Source organism: Micromys minutus (genome assembly GCF_963924665.1).
Source record: "Micromys minutus genome assembly, chromosome: 18".
NCBI classification, from domain to species: domain Eukaryota; kingdom Metazoa; phylum Chordata; class Mammalia; order Rodentia; family Muridae; genus Micromys; species Micromys minutus.
In genome coordinates this window covers 41,005,214-41,028,159 of record NC_137953.1, presented here as the reverse complement: position 1 = coordinate 41,028,159, position 22,946 = coordinate 41,005,214, and the positions used below count along the sequence as shown (strand labels likewise).

The window sequence follows — 22,946 nt, the reverse complement described above, 5'->3', positions numbered from 1 at the left end:
CTGCAGATCAAGGTGTAGAACTTTCAGCTCTTCCAGCACCATGTCTGCCAGTAGGATGCCATGTTTCCCTTCATAATAATAATGGACTGAACCTCTTAAACTGTAAGCCAGCCCCAACTAAATGTTGTCCTTATAGGAGTTGCCTTGGTCATGGTGTCTCTTCACAGCAATAAAATCCTAAAACACATACATAATATATATATTTGAATACACAATATATATGCATACACAATATATATGCACACACACACACACACACACACACACACATACACACACACACACACTGCTTTGCAAGCACCAGATAGACAGACACAGGCATGAGACTGTTCCTGACCCTCATTCGTTTGTGCTAAGTTCTCACACTTAGATATCAGTTCTCAGGGCCTACCCAGAATCTGACCTGTAACTTTATTTACTTGTTTGCTTGCTTGCTTGAGACAGGGTCTCACTATTTAGCAATGCCTGTCCTGGAACTCACTATGTAGACCAGACTGGTCTCAAACTCACAGAGAACTTCCTGCTTCTGCTTACCAATTACTGGGATCAAAGGCAAGCTCCACCATGCCCAGGTATGTAATGTTTTAAAAAAAACATTTAATAGCTTTTATTGACTTTTTCTTAAAGAAGCAAGCTTAATTATTACCGAAGACAAAAACATATAATACATTGTGCTATACAATATGTAACATATCTTGTCTGGAACAGTCATCCAGGAAACAAAATGTATTACGTCTTTCATGAGCATATGACATGAGCACTTTGGAGAGACCCAAGCCTGGCACTTTCTATGATGAGCAGAAACTGCTGTAGCTGCCCTGAGGAGTAATTCTGAAGTTCTTCACGAGTCTTTCTAAGGTTCATTATCTTATACCTAGAAATGCAATTAAGAAAGCAACAAGTGCTGGCACTTACTTAAATACTAAAACAATGCAAACAGTAAACATTCAACAATAGAACTATGATCACATGACACACAAACATGTAACACACCCATCTGATAACACTGCAAATGCTTTTGATTTAGGAAAATGCTAAACCATCCAAAAGAGACAAATATAGCCTCAATATCTAAGATTAGATATGTGAGAAAAAGTGAAAATATTTAACATATTAGTAATAATTACCTCCTTTAAAAAAAATCATGTAGCAGGCTGGAGAGATGGCTCAGTGGTTAGAGCACTGACTGCTCTTTTAGAGGTCCTGAGTTTAATCCCCAGTAACCACAGGGTGGCTCACAACCGTCTGTAATGGGATCCGATGCCCTCTTCTGGCGTGTCTGAGAGCAGCTACAGTGTGCTCACATTCATAAAATAAACAAACAAATCTTTAAAAGAAATCATGTAGTGTGTGTGTGTGTGTGTGTGTGTGTGTCTGTGTGTGTATATGTGTCTAAGTATGTGTGTTTGTGTGTGTATTTGTGCATAAGTATATGTGTGTATGTGTGTGTGTTTGTGTGTGTGTGTATAAGTATGTGTGTTTGTGTGTATGTGTGTATAAGTGTGTGTGTGTGTGTGTGTGTGTGTGTGGAGGTCTGAAGGCAACTGGCTGAAGTCAGTTCTCTCCTTCCACCAGGCTTGGTGCTAAGTGACCTTACCCACTGGGCCATCTCATCAGCTGGTGTGATTATGTATTTAGTTTTAGTTTTGTGAGACAGGGATTCTCTGTGTAGCCCTGGCTGGTTTCAAACTCGCAGAGATCCACCTGCCTCTGCCTCTCCAATGCTGGGACTCAGGCGGGCCTGAGCTGTTATACAGAGATACTAATGGTGATTATCACCTTAGTAGATTTACATTGCATCCCTCAGCTTTCAGTTCTACTGGCAAAGGCCCATTAAAGGCAGCTTAAAGGAGAACTTTCTCTTGGCTAACAGTCAAAGGTTTCAGGCCATGGTCACGCGGCTCTGCTGTTTCTGGACCTAATGAGGCAGAACACCACGGTGGGGGCCTTTGGTGACCCAGAGCTGCTCAACTCATGGCAGCAGAAAGCTGAGAGGAAAAGCATATGGAAGGAAAAAGGGACAAAAGCCACCCTTCAAGGGCATACCCTCCAACTATATCCCAATCTCAAAGTCTCCAACATCTCCTGGTAGCCCACTGTGCTTTAAATCCATAAATATATGAACACATTCATAAGGCTGGATCCCTTGGAAGCCAATCTGATTCCAAAGGCCACACCTCTGACCACTGCAGAGATGGCTCAGTGGTTAGGGGCACTTGCTGCTCTTGTGAAAACACATGGTAGTTCCCAGCATGCATCTTTAACTCCAGTTCCAGGGGATCTAATGCCCTCTTCTGGCCCCTGTGGTCTCATGCACACATAAACTCACGAAAATACTCATGCACACACAATAAAAATAAACACATTCAGAAATGAAAACAGACCCGGGAGTGATGGGCACACACCTGTGATCCCAGCCCCTGAGAATGTGAGGCAGAGGACCAGCAATTCCAGGAGCCTGGACAACAGAATGAGGCCTTGAATAAAGTCAAACAAGTAAATAATGAATCAATTTACAGAAGCTGTTACCTAAAATTTATACTTGGTTCAAAATTAAAAAGAAAATCACTATATATACCATAAAATATAAACAAGTTTTATTTATGAATGAATTGATGCACAGCAAATAGAAAAAAAAATGCCACGAGTATATGCCATAAGTCAGGCAGAGCTGATTTGTTATAAATTTAAGGATGTTTTAATATTATAAAAATATGGAATGCAATCAATCATGCAAGGTGATTAAGATATCATTACACTAAGAGACTGAGTCATTTTATCAAGTTTTCAGCTTCCAACAATTAAGAACAGAGTATTTCTCTTACTCTAATAAAGAACAGTCATTTAAAGCTAACAACTAACTCTATGTTTAATGAAGAAATGCCAAAAATATTTTATTTGTATTTAATATAAAATGCTAGATCTCCATAACAAATCACTCTGTAGCTACGATTTCATATTTGGAAGAACAGGCCATCTGCAACAATTACAACTAACAGTTCACCCAAAGGCAAAGATCTTAAAAATTAGCAGTATTTCAGAGAGGTAACACCAGCACATAATAATCAAGAAAGAATTAGCATGATAAATTTATAACAAGCATAGTGAGGAAAGTCAACACTGATGTTGGACAGACAGAATCCTTGATGGGCAACTCACTTCATGAACAGAAGTTGACTCTGGATTTCAATGATGATTTTAAATTGTTTGTGTCATATAGCACCCTCATTAGGAAAAAAAAAAAGTGTAAGCATTTTTTTCAATAAAGGGCCTGAGCTGAGTATGGTGGCAAACATCTTTAGTCCCAACAGATCTTTCCTGCCAGCCTGGTCTATATAATGAGTTCTAGGCCAGTCAGGGCTTCAATGAGAGACTGATTTTTTTTTTAAATAAAAACAAAACCAAAATCAGAGCCAGACATGGTGGCACACACCTATGATCCCAGCACTCCGGAGGCAGAGTCAGGCAGAAAGATCTCTGTGAGTTCAAGGCCACCCTGTTCTACAAAGTGAGTCCAGGACAGTCAGGGCCCTGTTACACAGAGAAACCCTGTCTGAAAAACAAAGCAAAACCCAGAACAGAAAACAAACAAAACAATGAAAACCAGCATATACTGAATCAACTAATTTTGAATCTGACAAGAAATGTTCTAACTTCTACGTGTCAGAATTACCACGAGGAATAAATAATGGTTTTGCTCAAAACCAAAGCTTTGGAATGTGAGGTATAAGCTGGAGGTACCTGAGCCACCTCTCTGGGGACAGTAAGGGTGACTGAGAGTCTTGACAACTGTAATTTTGCCAGGCTTTGAGGCACACAGAGGGAAGTAGTGATTATGTTTACGGAAGAGGCAACATCATTTAAAGACATTGTGCTTGCTTAGCATGATCAAACCTTGCCTTCAACCCCTAGCGCTAAGTAAGTGGGGCATAGTAGCAAATGCCAGTAATGTCAACACTCAGGAGGTAGAGGCAGGAGGATCCAAAACATAGACTACATCCTGAGTTCAAGACCAGCCTAGAATGCCCTGCCTCAACACAAAACCAAAAAATAACCAACCAAACTAACAAGAGTAATAAGATGAAATATATTCCAAAAATTCAAGTTGGTTGAATTTTTGGCATCGGTTTTGTTGTTTGATTTTTGAGACATGGTTTCTAGTAGCTGGGCCAGCCTCTAACTCACTGTGTCATGAGGACTGGCCTTCAACGCTGGCCTTCTGCCTCCAGCTCCTGAGTGCTGGAATTATAGGCATGTTCCACAATCTTATTCCTAAAACTCAAACAAAAACAGTTAATACTTAATCACCAAAGTAATATCTCACAAAAATCTGCAGTTCTGGCTTCTTCTGAAAAACCAAACAATATAGAGATCTGGGTTGACATCCTGGGATGGAGACCAGAAGTGAGCATCCTGCACTGTCAGGACAGTTTCCCACAGCCCTTCTTACCTCCTTTTACCAGTGTCTGCCCTGTGGATCCCAATGCTGGAATGGAGGCAGGGAGAAGAGGAAAAAGACTGTGCCCCACACCTATGACCCCAGTACGCATGAAGCAGCAGAATTATTACAAGTCTAACACCACCTCCTCTATAGATCTCAACGAGCAAGGTCCCATGAGATGGCTCTGTGCAGAAGGGCACTTGCCACCATGCCCAACAACCTGAATTTGATCGCAGGGACCCACAGATAGGAGAGCACTGACAACAGAGAGGTGACCTCTGACCTACACATAACATCACTACACCCGGAAGCCTAAACACTAAATAATTAAAACGTGGTTAAAAGCAGAGAAACACAAGCCACTTTAGAGACAGAAGTGGCAGCATTCACCTACACTCCCGGCACTTGGGACATAGAGGCAAGGGGACAAGGAGTTCAAGACCAGCCTAAGCTACACAGTGAGTTTGAGACTAGCCTGGGCTGCATGAGACCGTGTCAACAAATAAATGAGAGAGATTAAATAAAATCTACAAAGGCCAACTATATCAATAATTTACATGTGGCTACAATTATTGCAATGAGTGAAAGAGCCTACCCAGCACCTCACACCAAAAAAAACAAAACAAAACTCCAACAATTACCTGGACATCATTGAGTAATGTGCCTATGAAATACCTACGAGAGGTGTGCACAAAGGCAGTGAAGACAGCATGTCATGTATGTGGTCTGTGTACCAAGGCAGTGAGATGTGTGTGTGTGTGTGTGTGTGTGTGTGTGTGTGTGTGTGTGTGTGTGTGTGTAGAGCAAGGCAGTGAGGTGGTAGGTGCGCACCAAGGCAGCTTTTGAAGGTGGAGAGAGGCAAAGAAAACTAACCGTTTAAGAAGTTTCTGAGGGGGAAGTACTTGCAACACTTGGTAACAGATTTGCCATGGAATAGGAAAAAGATAATAGGGACAATCAATAACTCGTCTTAAGTCACAGGCGTGGATAAGGGCCTCAGAATGGAGTGGGAGGCTGGAGGAAACATAGCTCCAGTGGAGCCTCCAAACTTGCCACTTTGCCACACAAACCTCTCTAGCTCTACCAGGAATTCTCTGAGCAATCCATCAGACCACCTTAAGAGCAAAGGGAGGGGCGTGACCATGGAGACTCCCTCTCTCATTAAGCGAGTTTGGGCCTCAGGACCTCTCCGGGGAGTCAGTTCACTGTGTACTGTGGAACTAATCTGAAAAGTAAAGCCCAAGCAAATGAGACCCATTTCTGAGACATAAAGACGTGAAAACACTTCAAGACAAGGCAAGGAGTTGTGCATTATCTGGCCCACTCACTTTGAGAATGCCCATGGTCAGCCATCACCCCAGTATAAACTGACCCCCAAGTTAGCTCCCCAAGGAGACAGGCTCTATGATACCCCCATTCTTCCTTTCTAAGATTTGTGAGTAAAATCACCCTCTTCCCTCAGTACCACATCTTTTAACTTTATCTGGGGTAAGCAGCCAGACTCGGCCCAATAACAATTAGATAACATAATTTTAGTGCTGAGGATACAGCTCAGAGGTAGAGCGCTTGTCTGGCCCATTCTCAGTATCATATATACAAAAAGATAATTTTGTAGACTAAATTCCAAAGAACTAAAATCTAAAATGAAATATTATGGACTGAAGATGGCTCACAGCAAAATATATACAGGAAGATGACAGAGTATAAATCGTAATAATAATTGAATGCAATTTCTTTTGAGGCAGGTTCTCACTATGCAGTTCCGACAAGCCCGGAACTCACAATGTAGATCAGGCAGCCTTGGATTCACAGAGATCTGCTTGCCTCTGCAGTGCTGGGATTAAAGGCATTCATCACTGTGACTGGCCTAAAAATGTATTTTAAAGCCCAGGACTTAGATGTATGTACCTTGCTGGTAGAGGACTTCGCTTCACATGGGCAAGGCCCTGGGTTTGATCCCAACACACACACACACACACACACACACACACACACACACACACACACCACTAGGGGAAAAAAGTCACAACTAGAAATTTAAAAAGAAAGAAAAGAATGCAAAACACAATTTCAGAAATACTGTCACTGACAACTAAAGTAAAAAACCCCAGTCAGCAAGCTCACTGTCCATTAAGAGGAAACTGGTTTTTCATTTGGAAAGCATACTTTCACATCCCTCCTCTCTTTTGATCCATTGGCATCATGATAAAAGTTTAAATAAGGGAAGTTTGGCTTTATGAAAACTTCCTGAATTGCTACTATTTCTCAAATGTCACATTAAGGTAAGAAACACAAGTCTTCTTTTTAACAAAGTGACATTGGAGAACATGGCCACAATAAGTATCTGCAAAGCGCACTCTGAAAACAACAGGGTGAGTTGAAACAGAGGGACTGGAGGAGGGAGGAGGGAGGGAGAGACCACAAAACGGGTAAGGTATTCCTGATGGCCTGTCTCCATCCACATGGGGGAGATACAACTGGAAGGAGTGAACTACACATCCTTCAAGATAGAGCAGCTGAGCTCTCATAGCTCCATAGAAGATGAGGGAGGGGCGGGGTGGAGTGAGGTAGAAACCTCTGGGCAGAGCCCAAGATTATTAGCTGGGATGCGGCTGAGGACGGACCCAGAACTTGAATATTATGAACACGGTATTGACACAGCCCGAGCCACAAAATGCAACGCAGGAAATTCACAAAATCAAGCAAGACCCACGGGAAGCAGGGACAGAGGTTATCTACACAGATGGTTAAAGAAATGTGTATCAGAAGACAGTATCGTTTAGCACCTACAAGCCAAGCAAAGATTCAAACTGGCTTTTAAACTCAATACTGCACAGATACAAAATGAAGTTCTTCAAACATTGTTAGGAGTATGAAATACTCCGGAATAAGGGAGGTGATTAGACTATACTAGTAATTCTGTGCAAAAGGGGATTATGTATAAACCCAAGTAACAATACACAGCGCACACAAAATGTGATGTCTGTGATGTAAGCTGTATAAACAGTCCAGAAGGCAGCAGAAACCTGCCCTCCCTCCGCCCCGAGCTTCAGGATTCGCCCAGGACTACGCGCTCACAATTGTGCCCTCTCTTTGGCGGCTCCAGGTCCAACGTCAACCGCAACTGTATTTTCGTGTCCACCCTGGGCTCTGGCACTCAGCTGTGAGGTAGGGTTAGAGTTGCCGAAGATACCAAGAGAGGAAAGGAAAGCCCCGGCTAAAAACTCCAGCTCAGCAGAAGTCTTGCTTCTGGTCCTCCAAGATGGACAAGCGGCCTCTCGCTTCCTCCGATGCCCATTTAGGTTTACTGGGGCTTCCTGGGCGACTGAGCATGGGCAGGGAGGAAAGGCCTGGCTTCCATGGCCCCGGCCCCGGGGGCTCCTTGTTTTCCAGGGCCTTGCGATTGCTCAGTAGAAGCCGAGTTGTCTGAAAGGAAGAAGAGAGATGAGTTTTCTGTTTTAAGTCTAGGTTGTTGGAAGCAACATGGGAGGGAACAGTGTGGAATGAATAAAAAAAAAAAGGAAATAATAAAATAAGCAGTCGGAGAGAGTAAGCGGCAACTTGAGATGTTTCCGATATTGAATTTAGTGAACGCAGAGAGTAGGCTAAAGCCCGTCTGCGCACAGCCAGATCAGCCCTCCCTCGGTGACCGGGCTGGAAGAGTTTCGAAGTGATCACCCCGAACTCTGTGGTGATTTGAATAAGAATGGCCCCCCTAGGCTCGGATATTTGAATGCTTAATCACCAGGGAGTGGAACTCTCTGATAGGATTAGAAGGATTAGGAGCCCTGGGCTTGTAAGAGGAAGTATGTCACTGGGGGTGGGCTTTGAGGTTTCAAAAGCCCAAGCCAGAGCTCAGCCGCCTGCTCTCTCTCTCCCTCTCCTCCCCACCATGGCTCAGGATCTAGCTCTCAACTACTACTCCAACACTATGCCTGCTGCTCCCAGTCATCAAGATGCAAGCCTTGGAAACTGTAAATCAGCCCCGGTTAATTAATTTCCTTTATAAGAGTTGCCTTGGTCATGGTGTCTCTTCACAGCAATAGAACAGTGACTAAGATAAACTTAAAAAAAAAAAGATTTTATTATCTATTATAAATAATAAAATTTCTAAGCCACCATGTGTGTACTGGGAATCCAGTCTGGGTCCTTTGCAAGAGCAACAAATGCTCTCACTGCTAAGCAGTCTCTCCAGCACTTCTTGAGACATGCACTTTTATTTCTAGTCAGTTACCTGTAATGTGGTCAAATTTACTTAAAAATGAAGATAGGGGAAAACCTTACTTCAATTCAGTTACATAAAAGCAAAGCACACGGACATCATTCCTCACTTCCCATCTCCCTCCCATGTTCCCAGCTGAACTATTAAAATTATTCTACCAAATTCCTGACTCCTAATTTGCCCAGAAGCATGCTCTACTTTGGCAAATCCTCTAACTTGACAAAAATTTTCTCTTCTTGATTAGAATCATATTTCCGTATCATGCAGTGTTAGCTGGGCCTAGAACACAGGTTGGTGTTTAAAAGCACTTGTTGCTTAATTGCAAGCACCTCACAGACCTCAAAGGGATCTGCTTCCTTCTTCTGGGCTGCTTTGGTACCTTCCCTCATACACATGCACACATTTGAGCATGCATGCATGTGCACGCACACGCACACACACACACACCACAAATAACGTAATAACAAAATAAAATGTTGGCACTCTCAACCTTTCCAAGGAAAAGGCCGCAGTTAGCAAGTGAAATGTTTTGTCTGCAGGCTGACTGCCATTCACACACCTCCCACTACACAGACCAGAAAACCTTAGCACACCTCCTCACCGACGGCTCTGTGCCTACCTTTCTCTTCAAGCATCTTGTGCAACTTCTTATGTCTGTAGATAGAGATTATCTGAAAGTTCACGACACTTGAAACACTGAGCTCTTGGTCCTCTAGCAACTTCAGGGTGGCCGCATGAATGAGCTGGTGGGAGCGCTTGCAGGTCTGAAGAGCGCATTCACCCCGCACAAAGGATCTGCACACGTGGAACTTGTTGCATTTATCCTTGAGGTTGCAGTAGCCATACAGAACATCAGCACCTTTGTTGTACGGCAAACAGACCTGGGGCAGAAGTGAAGCAAAGGCTTGAATGAGTTTCCACTATTATCTTTAAGCCAATAAACGGTAGCTTAACCACATTAGAAGTTTAATGGTGGACTAGAGAGATGGCTCAGTGGTTAAGAACACTAACTGCTGTTCCAGAGGTCCTGAGTTCAAATCCCAGCAACCACATGGTGGCTCACAACCATCTGTAATGGGATATGATTTTTCTTCTGGTGTGTCTGAAGACAGCTACAGTGTACTTATATATAATAAATAAATCTTTAAAAAATTTTAATGGCATCTTTGGGAGAGGGGTGCATGTATGTATATGTGAAGGCCAGAGGTCAGCACTGAAGGGTTCTTTTTAAATCACCCTCCACTTTATTTTTGTGAGAAAGGTCTCTCATGGAACTGAAAACTTCCCCAATTCAGATAGACTGGCTACTCAACAGGGCCCAGGATTTTCCTGTCTCTCCGTCCCACCATTATGATTACAAGGCAGCAATACTATCACATCTCTATTATTAAAGAAGAAGTGTGTGTGTGTGTGTGTGTGTGTGTGTGTGTGTGTGTTGGGAAGTGTTATATGCATATGAGTACAGATGCCTACAGATCCCCTAGAGCCAAAGTTATAGATAAGCTGCCCAATATGATTGATAGTAGAGGAGAGCTTTGTCTAACACACATGGAGTCTTGGGTTTGGTCCACAGTCATGCTCAATCCTTACCCACCAAGAACACATTGACAAATCCGGGTTGTACCCTGTATTACATGTACTGTTTGCTCATTGTTAAAAAAAAAAAAAAAAAAAAAAAAAAAAATCTTTACACACCAAGAAAACTTTGACTATTTCCAGGTGGCATCTTGTTTTACATGTACTTTATGCTCATTGTTACTGGTGGGATCTTTATCACACTATCAAACCTTTAAAAAACAAAAAACAAGTACTGACAAAAATGTATTGTATAATTTTATGCAAAAAATGCTTAAAATCTGTACATTTATCTTTGTTTTGTAAAATAAAGTTGTTAAAAAAAAAAAAAAAAGAACTGGGCATGCATCTTCCGCCCCGGCCCGGAGGGTGATGTGACTGGACCAGTCAGTACTGGCCTCACCATGTCTGCCATTTTCAATTTTCAGAGTCTGTTGTCTGTAATCTTGCTGTTTATGTGTATGTGTGCTTATATCCGATCCCTGGCACCCAGCATCCTGGGCAGAAATAAAACTGGACTATTGGGAATATTTTGGAAGTGTGCCAAAACTGGTAAACACACGAGTCCTTATGTCACCGTATGCTGTATAGTGACGGCTTCAGCATCCTCTTCTTACCGTAGCTTTGGAAACCACCAGCCTGTGCTGCCCTCAGACTGTACACAAGGACTTGCCTCCAGAAAATAACAGGAAGAATGGTTAAGCCATTTGTCTCTGAACATGGAATGAGATACATTTCGAGATGCAGTTCTCTATTTTTATGCTATTGGACCAATGAACTGTATGAATAATTAAGATGTAACAGTTTAATACACAGGAATGTGATTGTAGCCATCAAAAAAAAAAAAAAACCAACAACAACAAAAAAACAAAAAAACAAACAAACAAAAAAAAAAAAAAAACTGGGCATGCTTGTAATCATCACATTAGGGAGATAGGGGATCAGAAGTGCTTCCAATACTGGCCTTTATGAGATGCTGGGAATTGAACTCAGGGTTTTGCCCATACTAGGCAAGTATTCTAGGAGCTGAGCTAAACTTCTGGCCCTTGTGCTTGTGTTTTGAGACAATATCTGTTGCTACCCTTTTGCCTCAGCTGAGTGTTTACAGGAGCGAACCACCAAGCATAACTTGTTTTTATTTTTGAAAAACCTCCAAACCTGGTTGGTCCATGTTTGAGAGTTCTCAGCATCCTTACATCCTTGCCATAATTTATCTTTATCTTTATCTTGGTTTGGGTTTGTCTTTTGGTTTGCTTCATTGTCAAGTGAAGAGCTGGCTGTGTAGCCCAGGCTGGCCCTGAACTCTCTGACCTCTAGAGGTTTACACCATCACATAAGTCTCTTTTTTCTGCTTGCTTTCTCTCTCTCTCCCTCTCTCTTTCTTTCTTTCTACCTTCCTTCCTTTCTTTCTTTCTTTCTTTCTTTCTTTCTTTCTTTCTTTCTTTCGACAATAGCTAATAATCTGGTGACGTGATACTTTGTAGAGTTTTGTTTGTTTGTTAAGACAGGATTTCAGTGGGTGGAGTTATTTAGACTGAAGTTCACTATGCAGACCAGGCAGGTCTCAAACTTTCAAAGTTTTAGTTTCAGAGTTTCTCAAACTTTCCTCCCTCTACTGCTGTGGTTACAGGGATGCACTACCACACAGATGCCACACTGCTCCCTATGCCCCACCCCCTAAAAACACCTCACCAGTAAATACATCTCATTTTTAGAGCCTACTAATAAGCCCTACTTCACATGAGCTCTCCCTAAAATTCTTTTCTGCATTGTAGCCATGGATCTGATTTATCAGGGCTGAGATCCCTCAAAGATAAGGAAATGCCTCAGGCTGTAGAAAGAGACATGCTGGATTGAAGTGTCTGTTCGTCCTGCCTCAGACAGGAATGTCTACAATAGAATGACCATGCCAGATTAAAACTTTATAGGGGGCTGGAGAGATGGCTCAGAAGAGCACTGGCTGCTCTTCCAGAAGTTTTGAGTTCAATTCCCAGCAACCACATGGCGGTTCATAACCATCTATAATGAGATCTGGTGTCTTCTGGTGTGCAGGCATACATGCAGGGAGAACATTGTTTACATAATAAATAAATCGTTTAAAATTATTTTATTGGTAGTCTCATAAATTTGAGATGATTATTTTGTTAATAAATTCACATAAATAGAAACAAATGTGCTAATTTTTAAAATTCCATCAATTAAAAATAGGTACTTTTTAAGTATCTGGAATCAAATCATAGTACTTTAAAATCAATTAAAATTAATATCTAAAGTGCTGATGGGAGATGGTCCCCTGTAACCTCTGCATTTTGTGTGTGTGTTAGGGGGTGAATTAGCAGAACAGAAAGCTAGCCTCAGCTAAATTGCAAGTTCAGTGCCATCCTGGGCTATATAAGATCCTATCCCAACAAAAGAAAACAAACATCGAGGGTAGGGGATCAGAGAGAGAAAGCCTTGTAGCAGTTGACCATAGGATGACGGCTTCCCAAGGACTCACCTCTGGGAAAAGGCAGGGGTCGTTCTGCAAAAGCAGGATTCGAAGCTGTGCTTCATTGAGGCCAAAAAGACCCTGTTTTTTCAGGACTTGAACGTTGATAGGTGTGTGGATATCGTGGGACAGAGAGCAGGTCGACCTAGAAGAGTTGAAAGCAGTCAACTAGAAAGAGAGGCTGGCAGGTCTAAATCTTTGCCTAGGGCATTTCCAATTTACAAGTGAATTCTCCAAGTACTAATATAACAAGTCAGGTTGAGGCAACTCAGCTTCCAGAGGTCATTTTCCTGTTCGGTGAGTAGCTAGCTACCCTCAGGCTTGGCAGAGGTTATTCAACTGTTTTTGTAGTGACTAAAACTTATGGTCAGACCAACAACAGCTACTGAGCTCTCTTTGTCCACCAACATACAAAGAAAGAAAGCACCAGAAAGCTTCCTGGGCTGCAGCAAAGCGGGGGCGATGTAGCCCTCACCCCATACTGCGACCAAGTTTCCTGCAGTTGGACTACAGCTCTTTTAGCTCGAATGGGCTGTGGTTATGGAAGGAGAGAAAGAAGGGAACAAAGTTCCGCGGGCATGAAGCCCCCAGATGTCCCTTAAGCGGCCCTTGGCATAAGTGAACTCAAAAGTAGAGGCACGGATTTAACCTGGCTGGTGATGTGGGGCATCCCTGGGACAGGGAAAGCAATTTTGGAGGGTGAATAATAAATCTCAATGGAGAGGACCTTCCATGTTATTCCCCTCAGCGACGAAGAGCAGAGGGGCGGCCGGGGCGAAGGCCTTTGTCCCATCACACCCAGGCTCGCCATGAGCATCCGGAGAGCACGTCCCGCCCTCACCCACTGCCCGGCTGGACACTGAGGACTCCGCCCCTCACCAGCAGTCGCGGTGGGGGCACTTGCCCAGCATGTGGCGGCGACACAAGTGCAGCTGATCGCAGGCCTGGCACTCCCCGCGCTGGTAGCGGGCGCAGAGGCGCGCGGAGGACACGGCCATCACCCTGCAGGCCGTGGCGCCTGAGCCCGAGCCCGCGCCCCCGCCCGCCGCCACCTCGGCCTCCGGGTCCCACGGGCCGTCGCGCAGCTCCACCTCCTGCAGCAGGAAGCGCTCCGGGCCCGCGCGTCGCAGCACGGCCCGCAGCTTCGCCTCCGACAACTCCACGTGGCCGCGCAGGTCCTGCAGGAACATGCGGCCGCCGTGAGCACACAGCACCTTGGTGAGGAAGGCGCATAAAGTGAGGTCCGCCATGGCCCGCCAGCGCGTCCCCGCCAGCCCGGGGCCTGCAGGCTCCTCCTCCCCGCCGCGGCCGCGACCCGAGCCTGCGAGCTGTAGGGGGCCGGGCCTCAGCAGGCTGGGCCTCAGCTCCTCAGCATTCCTGGCTCCCGGGTTCCTCGCGCAGTGCAGATAGCGGATAGCACGGAAGGGCTGTAAAGGATATAAACTGCTGATGTGGCTCGCCCAGCCTGGTGGCACACGCCTGTGATGCTAGCACCTGGAGGGTGGCGGCAAGAAGAGGCAGAGATCAAGGCCTGCGTCCACTGCTAGGGGAGTTGGAGGCTAGCCTAGGAAACATGACGCCCTGTCTCAAAACAACTAGTAAGGAACCAGCTCAAGGGGTAAAAGCTCCTTGATAGGTGTTGGGGTCCATGGGTCACCCCACAAACCACACAAACACCAATTTAAGTCAGATAGGGATGGTTGTTTTGAATGCACTCTGTAATACTGGCCAATCAGGACCATAACTCAGATGGGATTGAGCCATGAAATTGTTGATTTTTCTCTGTCAAGTTTATTTATTACATATAAGTACACTGTAGCTGTCTTCAGACACACAAGAAGAGAGCATCAGATCCCATTACAGATGGTTTGTAAGCCCCCATGTGGTTGCTGGGAACTGAACTCAGGACCTCTGGAAGAGCAGTCAGTGCTCTTCCACTGAGCCATCTCTCCAGCCCAGCTCACAACTTCTTTGGACCTCTGAGGACAATAGGCAGTGCATGGTGCACAGACCTACATGCCGGCAAACCATTCCTATACAGGAAAAGCAAGTGAGTTTTTTTTTTTTTTTTTTTAAGGAAGAAAATAGGGGGAAGGGTATAACATTTGAAATGTAAATACAGAGAATGTCCAATAAAATTGAAAAAAAAAAAAAGAAAGAAAGAAAATAAAAGATGATATCCTCCTACCTGCACAAACTAGCATTATCACAAACCTTCTTATCTCTTTGTTCCCTAAATATCATTGTTCTCATAAAAGCCATTTTACTCCCTGGTCTGATTTATTTGTCTCATGTAGCCTCTATGCCGAGTGCTGGAATAGCAGGCACACATCACCATGCCCAGCTCGCTCCTTTGTTAAGCTACTCCAAGACCAAAAGGCAACCTGTAAGTCCCACCTGTTAAAGGACCAGGTAACTTCTTGGAATTCTGGGAGTTGTAGTTTTTTGGAAAACAACAAAGCCACATAAGAAAATGTGGTGGCCATGAGGCTTTGTCCTTAAAAGTCTTTACACCACCTGTCTCATTGTTACTTGCTGGGAATTCTAAAGAGTGGTCTCAACTAGGGTTCATCTTGGTCAGTATTTAAGTAAAGTTTGCTTCAAATTTAGCTCAAAATGTGGAACTGGTTTTTCTCTTGTGAGTCTCAAGATTATGAATCTCAAGACATTGTTGTAAGACCCCAAGGAGTCTTAGTTCAGGAGTGCCACCCACAGAACACAATTAGACGATAGACGGCTGTAATAACAAGAGGTTTTTATTCCATGTACATGGGGTTGCTCATCCTCACAGGGAGAGTCCACCCCGAACTCAAAAAGCATACATCTTTTATACTTTTTTGTGAAGGAAGGGTGAGCTACTATTTATAATTTTCAGAAAGAGGAGAGAAAGGGGGGAAGGAAGAGGGGGAAACTTTGGCAGTAAGGTTGTTGACAATTTGCATTCTTCTTGGAATTCAGTACAGGGAGGGGTAGGGGAGCTGTTCCTAAAGCAGTCTTTTTTTTTTTTTTTCTTAATTCAGCTTGGTCAGTATAGCTTGACCTGTCCACTAAAACTTTGTTTTTATATTTTCAGAACCTTGTTTATATATTTCAAAACTTTGAGGGGTTTTGTCCTTGTTTTGTTTCTCAGAATTGGGTGATTAGAGCATGAGCTAACTGTGACATGCGTCAGGACTCATATCAGTCAGTATATATTCTGTGGTTTTTTTTTTCTGAGAATTACTCTGGGCCATTGTTTTTATTTGTCAGGCACAGGTGGGATCTCATTGCCTTAGGATGTCTAGAATATCTCTGAGTCTGACTTTAACCATTTCTGTGTCTTTAGGGTCTCACATTCTAAGAATGGGGTGTTTTGGAAAAGTCTCAGAGCCCCTAAAAACTTTGCTTTTTTACATCAACACACTATATGCAAATGTTTGGCTGTTTAAGGAGTTATTTCTTTTGTGCATTTATATATATATAAATAAACATTTTTCCCATTGTCAAATTGGTGGCAATATACACAAACACCCACTAAAACTAAAAGGATTTTCCTTCCTAACAATGGACAAAAGCTTAATAATAATAATAATAGCTTATTATTCCTCTATGGAGTGCCTTGGAGATATTCAGTGGTTTCCCTATGGTTCCTTAATGGAAATGAACCTTGTTGTCCCTGTAGTGCCTTCCTTTCCCTGTGTCCCCTCCCTACTAACCTTGCAAAGAAATTGTTTGCATGCAATCCTCATCTGCCTCCCTGGGAGCCCAGCCTAAAACGTTAAGTGAGAGGTGGTTTCTTGGGATTACCTTCTCAAGAGCTGCTCTCAATCCATCTTTACCTGTTTGCCTCTGAGGGAAGCCAACCTAAGACACATCTGAAAGAGAAAGATATGAGATTCAGGTTGAGAAAGGGGCTACAGAGGAATGAGTATCAAACACAGAGCAAGATAAAGAGAGGGAAGAATTTTACTTCAAGGGCACTAAGCAAGTTTATCCAGAAGTTTGACTTTATGAAATTCCTAGGCAAATGGATGGAACTAGAGAATATCATCCTGAGTGAAGTAACCCAGTCACAAAAGAACAGACCTAATATGCAGTCACTGATAAGCAGATACTAACCCCAGAAAGCTCTGAACACCCAAGAAACAACTCACAGCCATATGAAGCTCAAAAAGAAGGAAGACCAAAATGTGGAGGCCTCAGTCCTTCTTAGAAAAAAAAAGTGTATAGCACCCTCTCAGAGTGTGGTACACCTAGACCTTAAATCATTAATAATACAAGAGCTAAGAATGCAGCCTTGTGGCAACCCTTGGTATTTAAAAAAATATTATGTTTAATCTTTACACACCAAGATAACTTTGACTATTTCCATGTTACCTTTTGTTTTACATGTACTTTATGCTCATTGAAACTAGTAAGTTTCCAATTCATACTATCAAACTTTAAAAAAAAATCAAGTACTGACAAAAAATATATTCATATAGTTTTATGCAAAAAGGCTTTTTAAATCTGTACACTTATCTCTGTTTTTAAAAATAAAGTTGTTAAAAAAGAAGAAGAAGAAGAAGAAGAGATGGATGGGGGAGATAACCCATCGGATAAAATGCCTACTAGACCGAGGCTGAAAGTTGAATGCTCAGATCTGATGTAAATACAGGAAGATGTGGGGACCACCTGTAAAACAAGCATTTGGTAGGCAGTGGCAGTATCCACAAGGGGAAGATGAATAGCTTGGTGATATTGGAAGATGAATAAATTGGTGAGTTCTGGACTCAACCAAAGACCTTGCCTCCAGATATATAGTAAGAAAAAAAATGCTGAAATCCATCTAAAGCCAAATTAGTGCAAGCACATGCAAAGACACACACACACACACACTTATGTACAAGTGGTGAGCAAGTACACGCATGCACTCACATGCTCGCACACACACAGTGCATATAAACTATACAGGTATATAGAAACATAATAAATGCCTTAAAAAAGAAAGACAAGTTTATTAACCTTTTATTTTATGTGATGATGTTCTGCCTACATGTGTGTCTGTACAGCAAGTGTGTGGTGAATTCCCTGGAACTGGAGTTATAGACAGTTTTGAGTTGCCGTGTGGGTGTTGGACTCAGGTCCTTTGGGTAAGAACAACCAATCCTCTTAACCCCTCCAGCCCTGAAAGACAAGTTTACTGTGGCTCAGTTGGGAAGTTTCTGGTCCATAATCAGTTGGCATTTTTGTTTTAGGCCTATGGCAGCCCAGTGCTGGTTTCTACCACTTCCTAACATTGAACACTTTAACACCATGCCTTTGGAGTACACTCCAGATTCAAAGACAGTGTCTGTGTGTAGTGCTAAGAATATGCTTTCATTGTAATCCCAGGGGTAGGCATGTGGGGTTGCTTAAGACTGTCCATTGCAGGTAACTGTTATTTGCCTCACACTCTACAGAGGTATGATTCTGCCAACTGTAGATAGTTGCTGAAGCTCAATGACATTTGGAATTCTAAAATCTTCTCAGAGAGTTTTTAAACCCTAGAGCCCTGAGAGCATATTGGGACATGGTAATTTGAATATGCTTGGCTCAGGGAATGGCATTATTAGGAGGTGTGGCCTTGTTCGAAAAGTGTACTCTTGTTGGAGAAAATGTGTCACTGTGTGTGTAGGTTTTGAGACACTACTCCTAGTTGCCTGGAAGCCAGTTTTCCCTGTTTACCTTCAGAACAAGATGTAGAACTCTCAGCTCCTCCAGTGCCATGCCTGCCTGGATGCTGCCAAGTCCCTGCCATGATAATGGACTGAATCTCAGAACCAGTAAGCCATCTCCAATTAAATGCTGTTCTTTATAAGAGTTGCCTTGGTCATGGTGCCTCCTCACAGCAACGAAAACCCTAAGACAGAAATTAGAATCAGGAGTGAGGTGTTGCTGTGACAGGCCTGATCATGTTTTTCTTTGGAGAAATGTGGATTTGGAGACTTTGATGTGGAAAGCAGTGGTATGCTTTAAGTGGGGCTTAAAAGCCCAGCAAATACTTTGTTTTCTGGATTAGTCTCATGAGAGTGTTTTGATGAAAAGGAGCAAGCTGAGAAAGGAAAAATACAAAATGTGTGGCTCAAGTAATAAAAGGGCACCACAGAGCAAAATGGAGCTCAGTCCTGTGTTCTAGGAGATAACAAATTAAGGAAGTGGTGACTTTGGGCCAAGATCCCACCCAGCTAAGCTTATTGTTTATGCATTTGCTGTTGAACATGGAATAGTTATACCATGTTAGGCTTTATTAGTAATTGGTTTTTGTTTTCATTTGGACTTTTAATCTGAAATAAATTATAATCCAGAAATGGAGGACACAGGCTTCTGATCCAGATTATGAGAAATAGTGACCATGAAAAGCTTAGGTCCAGGCATAGTAGTATGCCTTTAATCCTAGGAAACAGAGACTAGCAGACCTCCCAGTTCAAGGCCAACCTGGTATACAGCAAGTCCAATATACACACCTTTAATCCCATCGTTCAGGAGACAGCATGGAGCTCTCTGAGTTCAAGGTCAATCTACAGAGCTAAGCTTAGGCAGTGAAGTAGCTGAAAAACAGAATGTTGATAATGTAATAGAACAAGGAGGCCACTTCCAGGTCCAGCAAGCCGAACTTGGAAGCTTCAGCCATGTGGGTGTGAAGGCTTTGATAACAGAACCTTATTGTAATGGAGGCTCACTCAACTCATGGACACTCTATCCTCCCTTTGTCAAATATGTGCTGCTGTAAGACTCGAAGTGAGTCTTAACTACAAGGAGATCCCCTCCCCCACAAGTGAGACACAAGAACAGAGTTCAATGCAAACCAAGAGGTTTATTTTCCGAGGGCGCATCGGGTCAACCCTCAATCAGCCCCTCATGGCGAGTGACTAGAAGGTGACCCTGAATGGCTATAACAAGCAGTTTTTATATTTTTTAGGGGTACAGGTTACATCAGCAAGGTTATAGTTTAAACTTATTGGCTAAGCATATTGATATTTGAATCTATTGGCTAGCAAGCAAAGACAGATATTACATGCATTCGAACTTTATCTTGGACCAGAGGATCAGGTGACTATCAGTAGTACATTCTCTGGCTTTTTAAAGAATGTTCCTGCTTCTCCCAAGAACTGTGGGTGGAGAATGGAATTTGGCCTAGCCTTGACCTGAGGCAGTAGGTGTAAGACTGATGAAAGCCCCTAGGGTCCTTCACTGCCTTGCTCTCTGGTCTTCTCTCCGTGACCCACAGCTTCTGATGAAAAAAGAATGAGAAGGGCTCCCACCTTAAAAACAAACCAGACAGATTTATTCACCTATGTAGCTGAGGATGGCCTTGAATTTAAATGACCCTCCACCTCCCAAGTGCAGAGATTACAAGGCATACCTGCTACCCCAGATCTTATTAGCACTGGTGAATTGAACCCAAAGCTTTGTGTAATCTAGACAAGTACTCTTGTAAACTGAGCTATATCGTCAGATATTAGACAATGACTTTGTTTTGGAGACAGGATCTCACTGGGTAGCCTTGGATGGCCTGGTACACAGTAAGATGTAAATCAACCAGGCTGGAGGTGATGGTTTGTATAAGACTGTGGCCCTGTTGGAGTAGGTGTGTCACTGTGGGTGTGGGCTATGAGACTCTTTCTAGCTGCCTGGAAGTCAGCCTCCAGAGGAAGATGCACCATGCCTGCCTGGATGCTGCCATGCTCCTGCCTTGATGATCATGGACTGAACCTCTGAACCTGTAAGCCAGCCCCAATTAAATGTTCTTTTTAAGAATTGCTTTGGTTATGGTGTCTGTTCACAGCACCCTACCTAAAACACTGGCTTAGAACTCAGAGATTCTCCTGCCTCTGCCTAAAGGCATTTGCCACCATACCCAGCTTTAAAGAAAGGTTTTTTAAAAGATGACCATAGGTTTTTCTTATAAACATGTCTTAGTCCAACACTGTTACCACCTTTGGAAAGAGAGGAGGAAAAGTATGCTTATGACTTCTAACACTTGTCTCCTTAAGTTTGTGGTCTAAAGCCACGCCAATCAACTTCAGCCTTAGCTGTCACCATGCCTGTCTTGCCTTCAAGTCTGCTGTCTGTGGTGGTTTTTTGTTTGTTTGTTTTTGAAATAGCCATAAACAGAGCAAATGAAGGCAAATGAATCAAATTACTTTCTTCTTTTTATTGAGCAAACATGAAGGATTATAAGTCAAGGAACACAACATTTTTAAAAACCGGGGTCTTGAGAGGCCAGGATCTGGCTCATTCTGTTGTGAAACAGTGGGAATAGCAATTGAGTTGATCTAAGAGCATTGCCATTAAACTAGGTTAGCAGGTTAGCGGTCCCACTGTAGCATACCGGAGAGTGATGGCTGTTGATTTTTGAATGTGAAGTTTATTAACGGTACTGAGTAGATGCCGCCTGAGGCAGAAGTGCCCTGCTGTGTGTGGATGGGTCAGTCCCACACACAAACAGTTTTGCACCTTTACGATTGTCTAATGTCCTGCTGGACATTTATGTAGGACCTACAACTCGCCTGAGAAGGAATCCTTGGATTCCTCTGAGACAGACTGTAATTTGTCCTGTCTTTATTATCTATCATTTCAACTAAAGTGATTCGGCCCTTCCCTTCACCATAGACAGATGAGGCGCAGAGTCTGCTACGGTGTACCCTAACACTGCAATCTGCCACACATCCCTTTAATCTTCATTTTCCTGTACTTAATTCAGCTCAGGAAGTGCCCCTGCTGAACTCTTAAGCCAAACCTATTCCTAGTGAGATTGACATGTTCTGTAGCTGACTGCATAGTCATGCCTGAGCACTTACAGTTTTGTATCCATCACAAGAGTTCTGACCTGCTAAGCTTCCACTATAACACAAGTAGGGCACTAAATTAGGTCTGAATAAGCTCAAATGTAGATTAGATTACCTATAAATCATCTCAAAATGGCAAAGCCTGTTTTAAAGGATTTACCTTTAAAAGGATGAACAGGTCTAGTAGGGTCTAGCGGCTGTCATGATTTCGGGCGAAGGAGGGCGCTCCTGGCATTTAGCATGTGAGAGCCAACTATGCATCTTTCAATACATTGGGCAGTTCCTCACAATAAGAAATTACTCTGCACCCTATACGAGTTTTGAATGTCTCTTTAGACATTCACTATGATGCACAGCTCGTCTGCAAGAATGTACCTCTTCATTCTCGCTGTCTCGACAATCTGTAAGTTCTTCTGTGCTGTGTCTTTATTTCAATGAAGGCATTTCGTTCTTACCATGTACAGATAGCTGCTGACATTGCAAATAACATGCTTCGATAGTTTTTACTCTAATGTCTCCACATGTTCCTGCTTTTTCCTATTCCTCCAAGTGCTTTCTTATAAGCTCATGTTGATTCATGGTAAATGTAGGCATCCGACGACCCTGTGCCTCAGTACTGTAAAGTCGTGCCGAAGTTATGACTTTATATTTCCCTCTTATAGTATAGTAAATTTGATATTTTTTTTTAATCAAAGTAATTGTGTGGAGAATCTATACCCGAATTGCACTTTGAATGTTAAACAAAACAGATATTGCCTACTAGGTGGTCCAAACCGACAGAACAGTTCATCTAGAACCAATGGACTAGGTGCAAAGGCGCCAAGGATTATAAGAACACTGGAATGGCTGGTACTGGGGAGGTTAAAATGGACTTGGGAACAATGTGTAAGGGGTTGGGAGAGACGTTAGGTAATGGAGCAGGGAATGTAAAGCCTGTCTACTGTCTGGGGATGATTTGGTCCTAGATGGCAAGAGAATGGTTTCGGCACAGTATACGTCGTTTCTAACTAATTATGCAACCTTTTTCTTTCTCTAACTCCACATACTCAATCACATACTCTGGGTAAATCTGTTCTTTCTGGAAAATGACAAAGACAGAGGGATTCAGCCTGGTGTCCACACAGCTGTCATAGGACGCAGGAGGGCTACTGTACGCCATATTCCCTTCAATGACATTTCCAACCAGGACTCGGGCAACAAACATAACAATGTTTCCGGTTTCAAATGAGCAATTCTTGTGGGAATAGATGGCTTCTTTTGCAAAATAATTTCCTAGAAGTGATCAGAAAAAGGTGGAGAATCACTAATCAGCGAGTATAGGTTATAACAGAATACAAAGATGCAGATATTGATATAAAGGAAAGAAACGTCAGCCAACAATGCCTCTCAATAGCAGATCCTCATCACCAACTTAACTGCATTTCCAGTCAG

General features: G+C 43.0%; 2 protein-coding genes and 1 pseudogene across 4 annotated transcripts in view; 1 reads left to right on the top strand and 2 right to left on the bottom strand.

Moving 5' to 3' along the window:
* Positions 1-7,745: 7,745 nt before the first annotated feature.
* On the bottom strand, positions 7,746-13,976 carry ZC3HAV1L (ZC3HAV1 like; the record flags this gene model as incomplete). Its single annotated transcript, XM_080932068.1, has 4 exons — positions 7,746-7,867; positions 9,283-9,544; positions 12,736-12,871; positions 13,606-13,976. The coding sequence occupies 4 exons, from the start codon at positions 13,974-13,976 to the stop codon at positions 7,746-7,748; spliced, it is 891 nt and encodes a 296-aa protein (XP_080788194.1).
* On the top strand, positions 10,643-10,860 carry LOC308432335 (protein kish-A-like; annotated as a pseudogene). Its single transcript has one exon. The product of its transcript is annotated as a protein kish-A-like (transcript).
* A 4,508-nt stretch (positions 13,977-18,484) lies between the features above and the next one.
* Positions 18,485-22,946, bottom strand: part of ZC3HAV1 (zinc finger CCCH-type containing, antiviral 1) — a 47,842-nt gene continuing 43,380 nt past the window's right edge. Inside the window, exons 13-15 of one of the 2 annotated variants that reach the window (XM_080931924.1) lie at positions 22,574-22,787; positions 19,191-19,274; positions 18,485-18,586 (exon numbers count right to left, since the gene is read on the bottom strand). In XM_080931924.1, coding sequence (XP_080788050.1) covers positions 19,259-19,274; positions 22,574-22,787 — 230 coding nt within the window. In that variant the 3' untranslated portion in view covers positions 18,485-18,586; positions 19,191-19,258. Of the gene's footprint in view, positions 18,587-19,190; positions 19,275-20,866; positions 22,788-22,946 lie in introns of those variants that run through there. The other variant, XM_080931923.1, reaches the window with a different exon arrangement.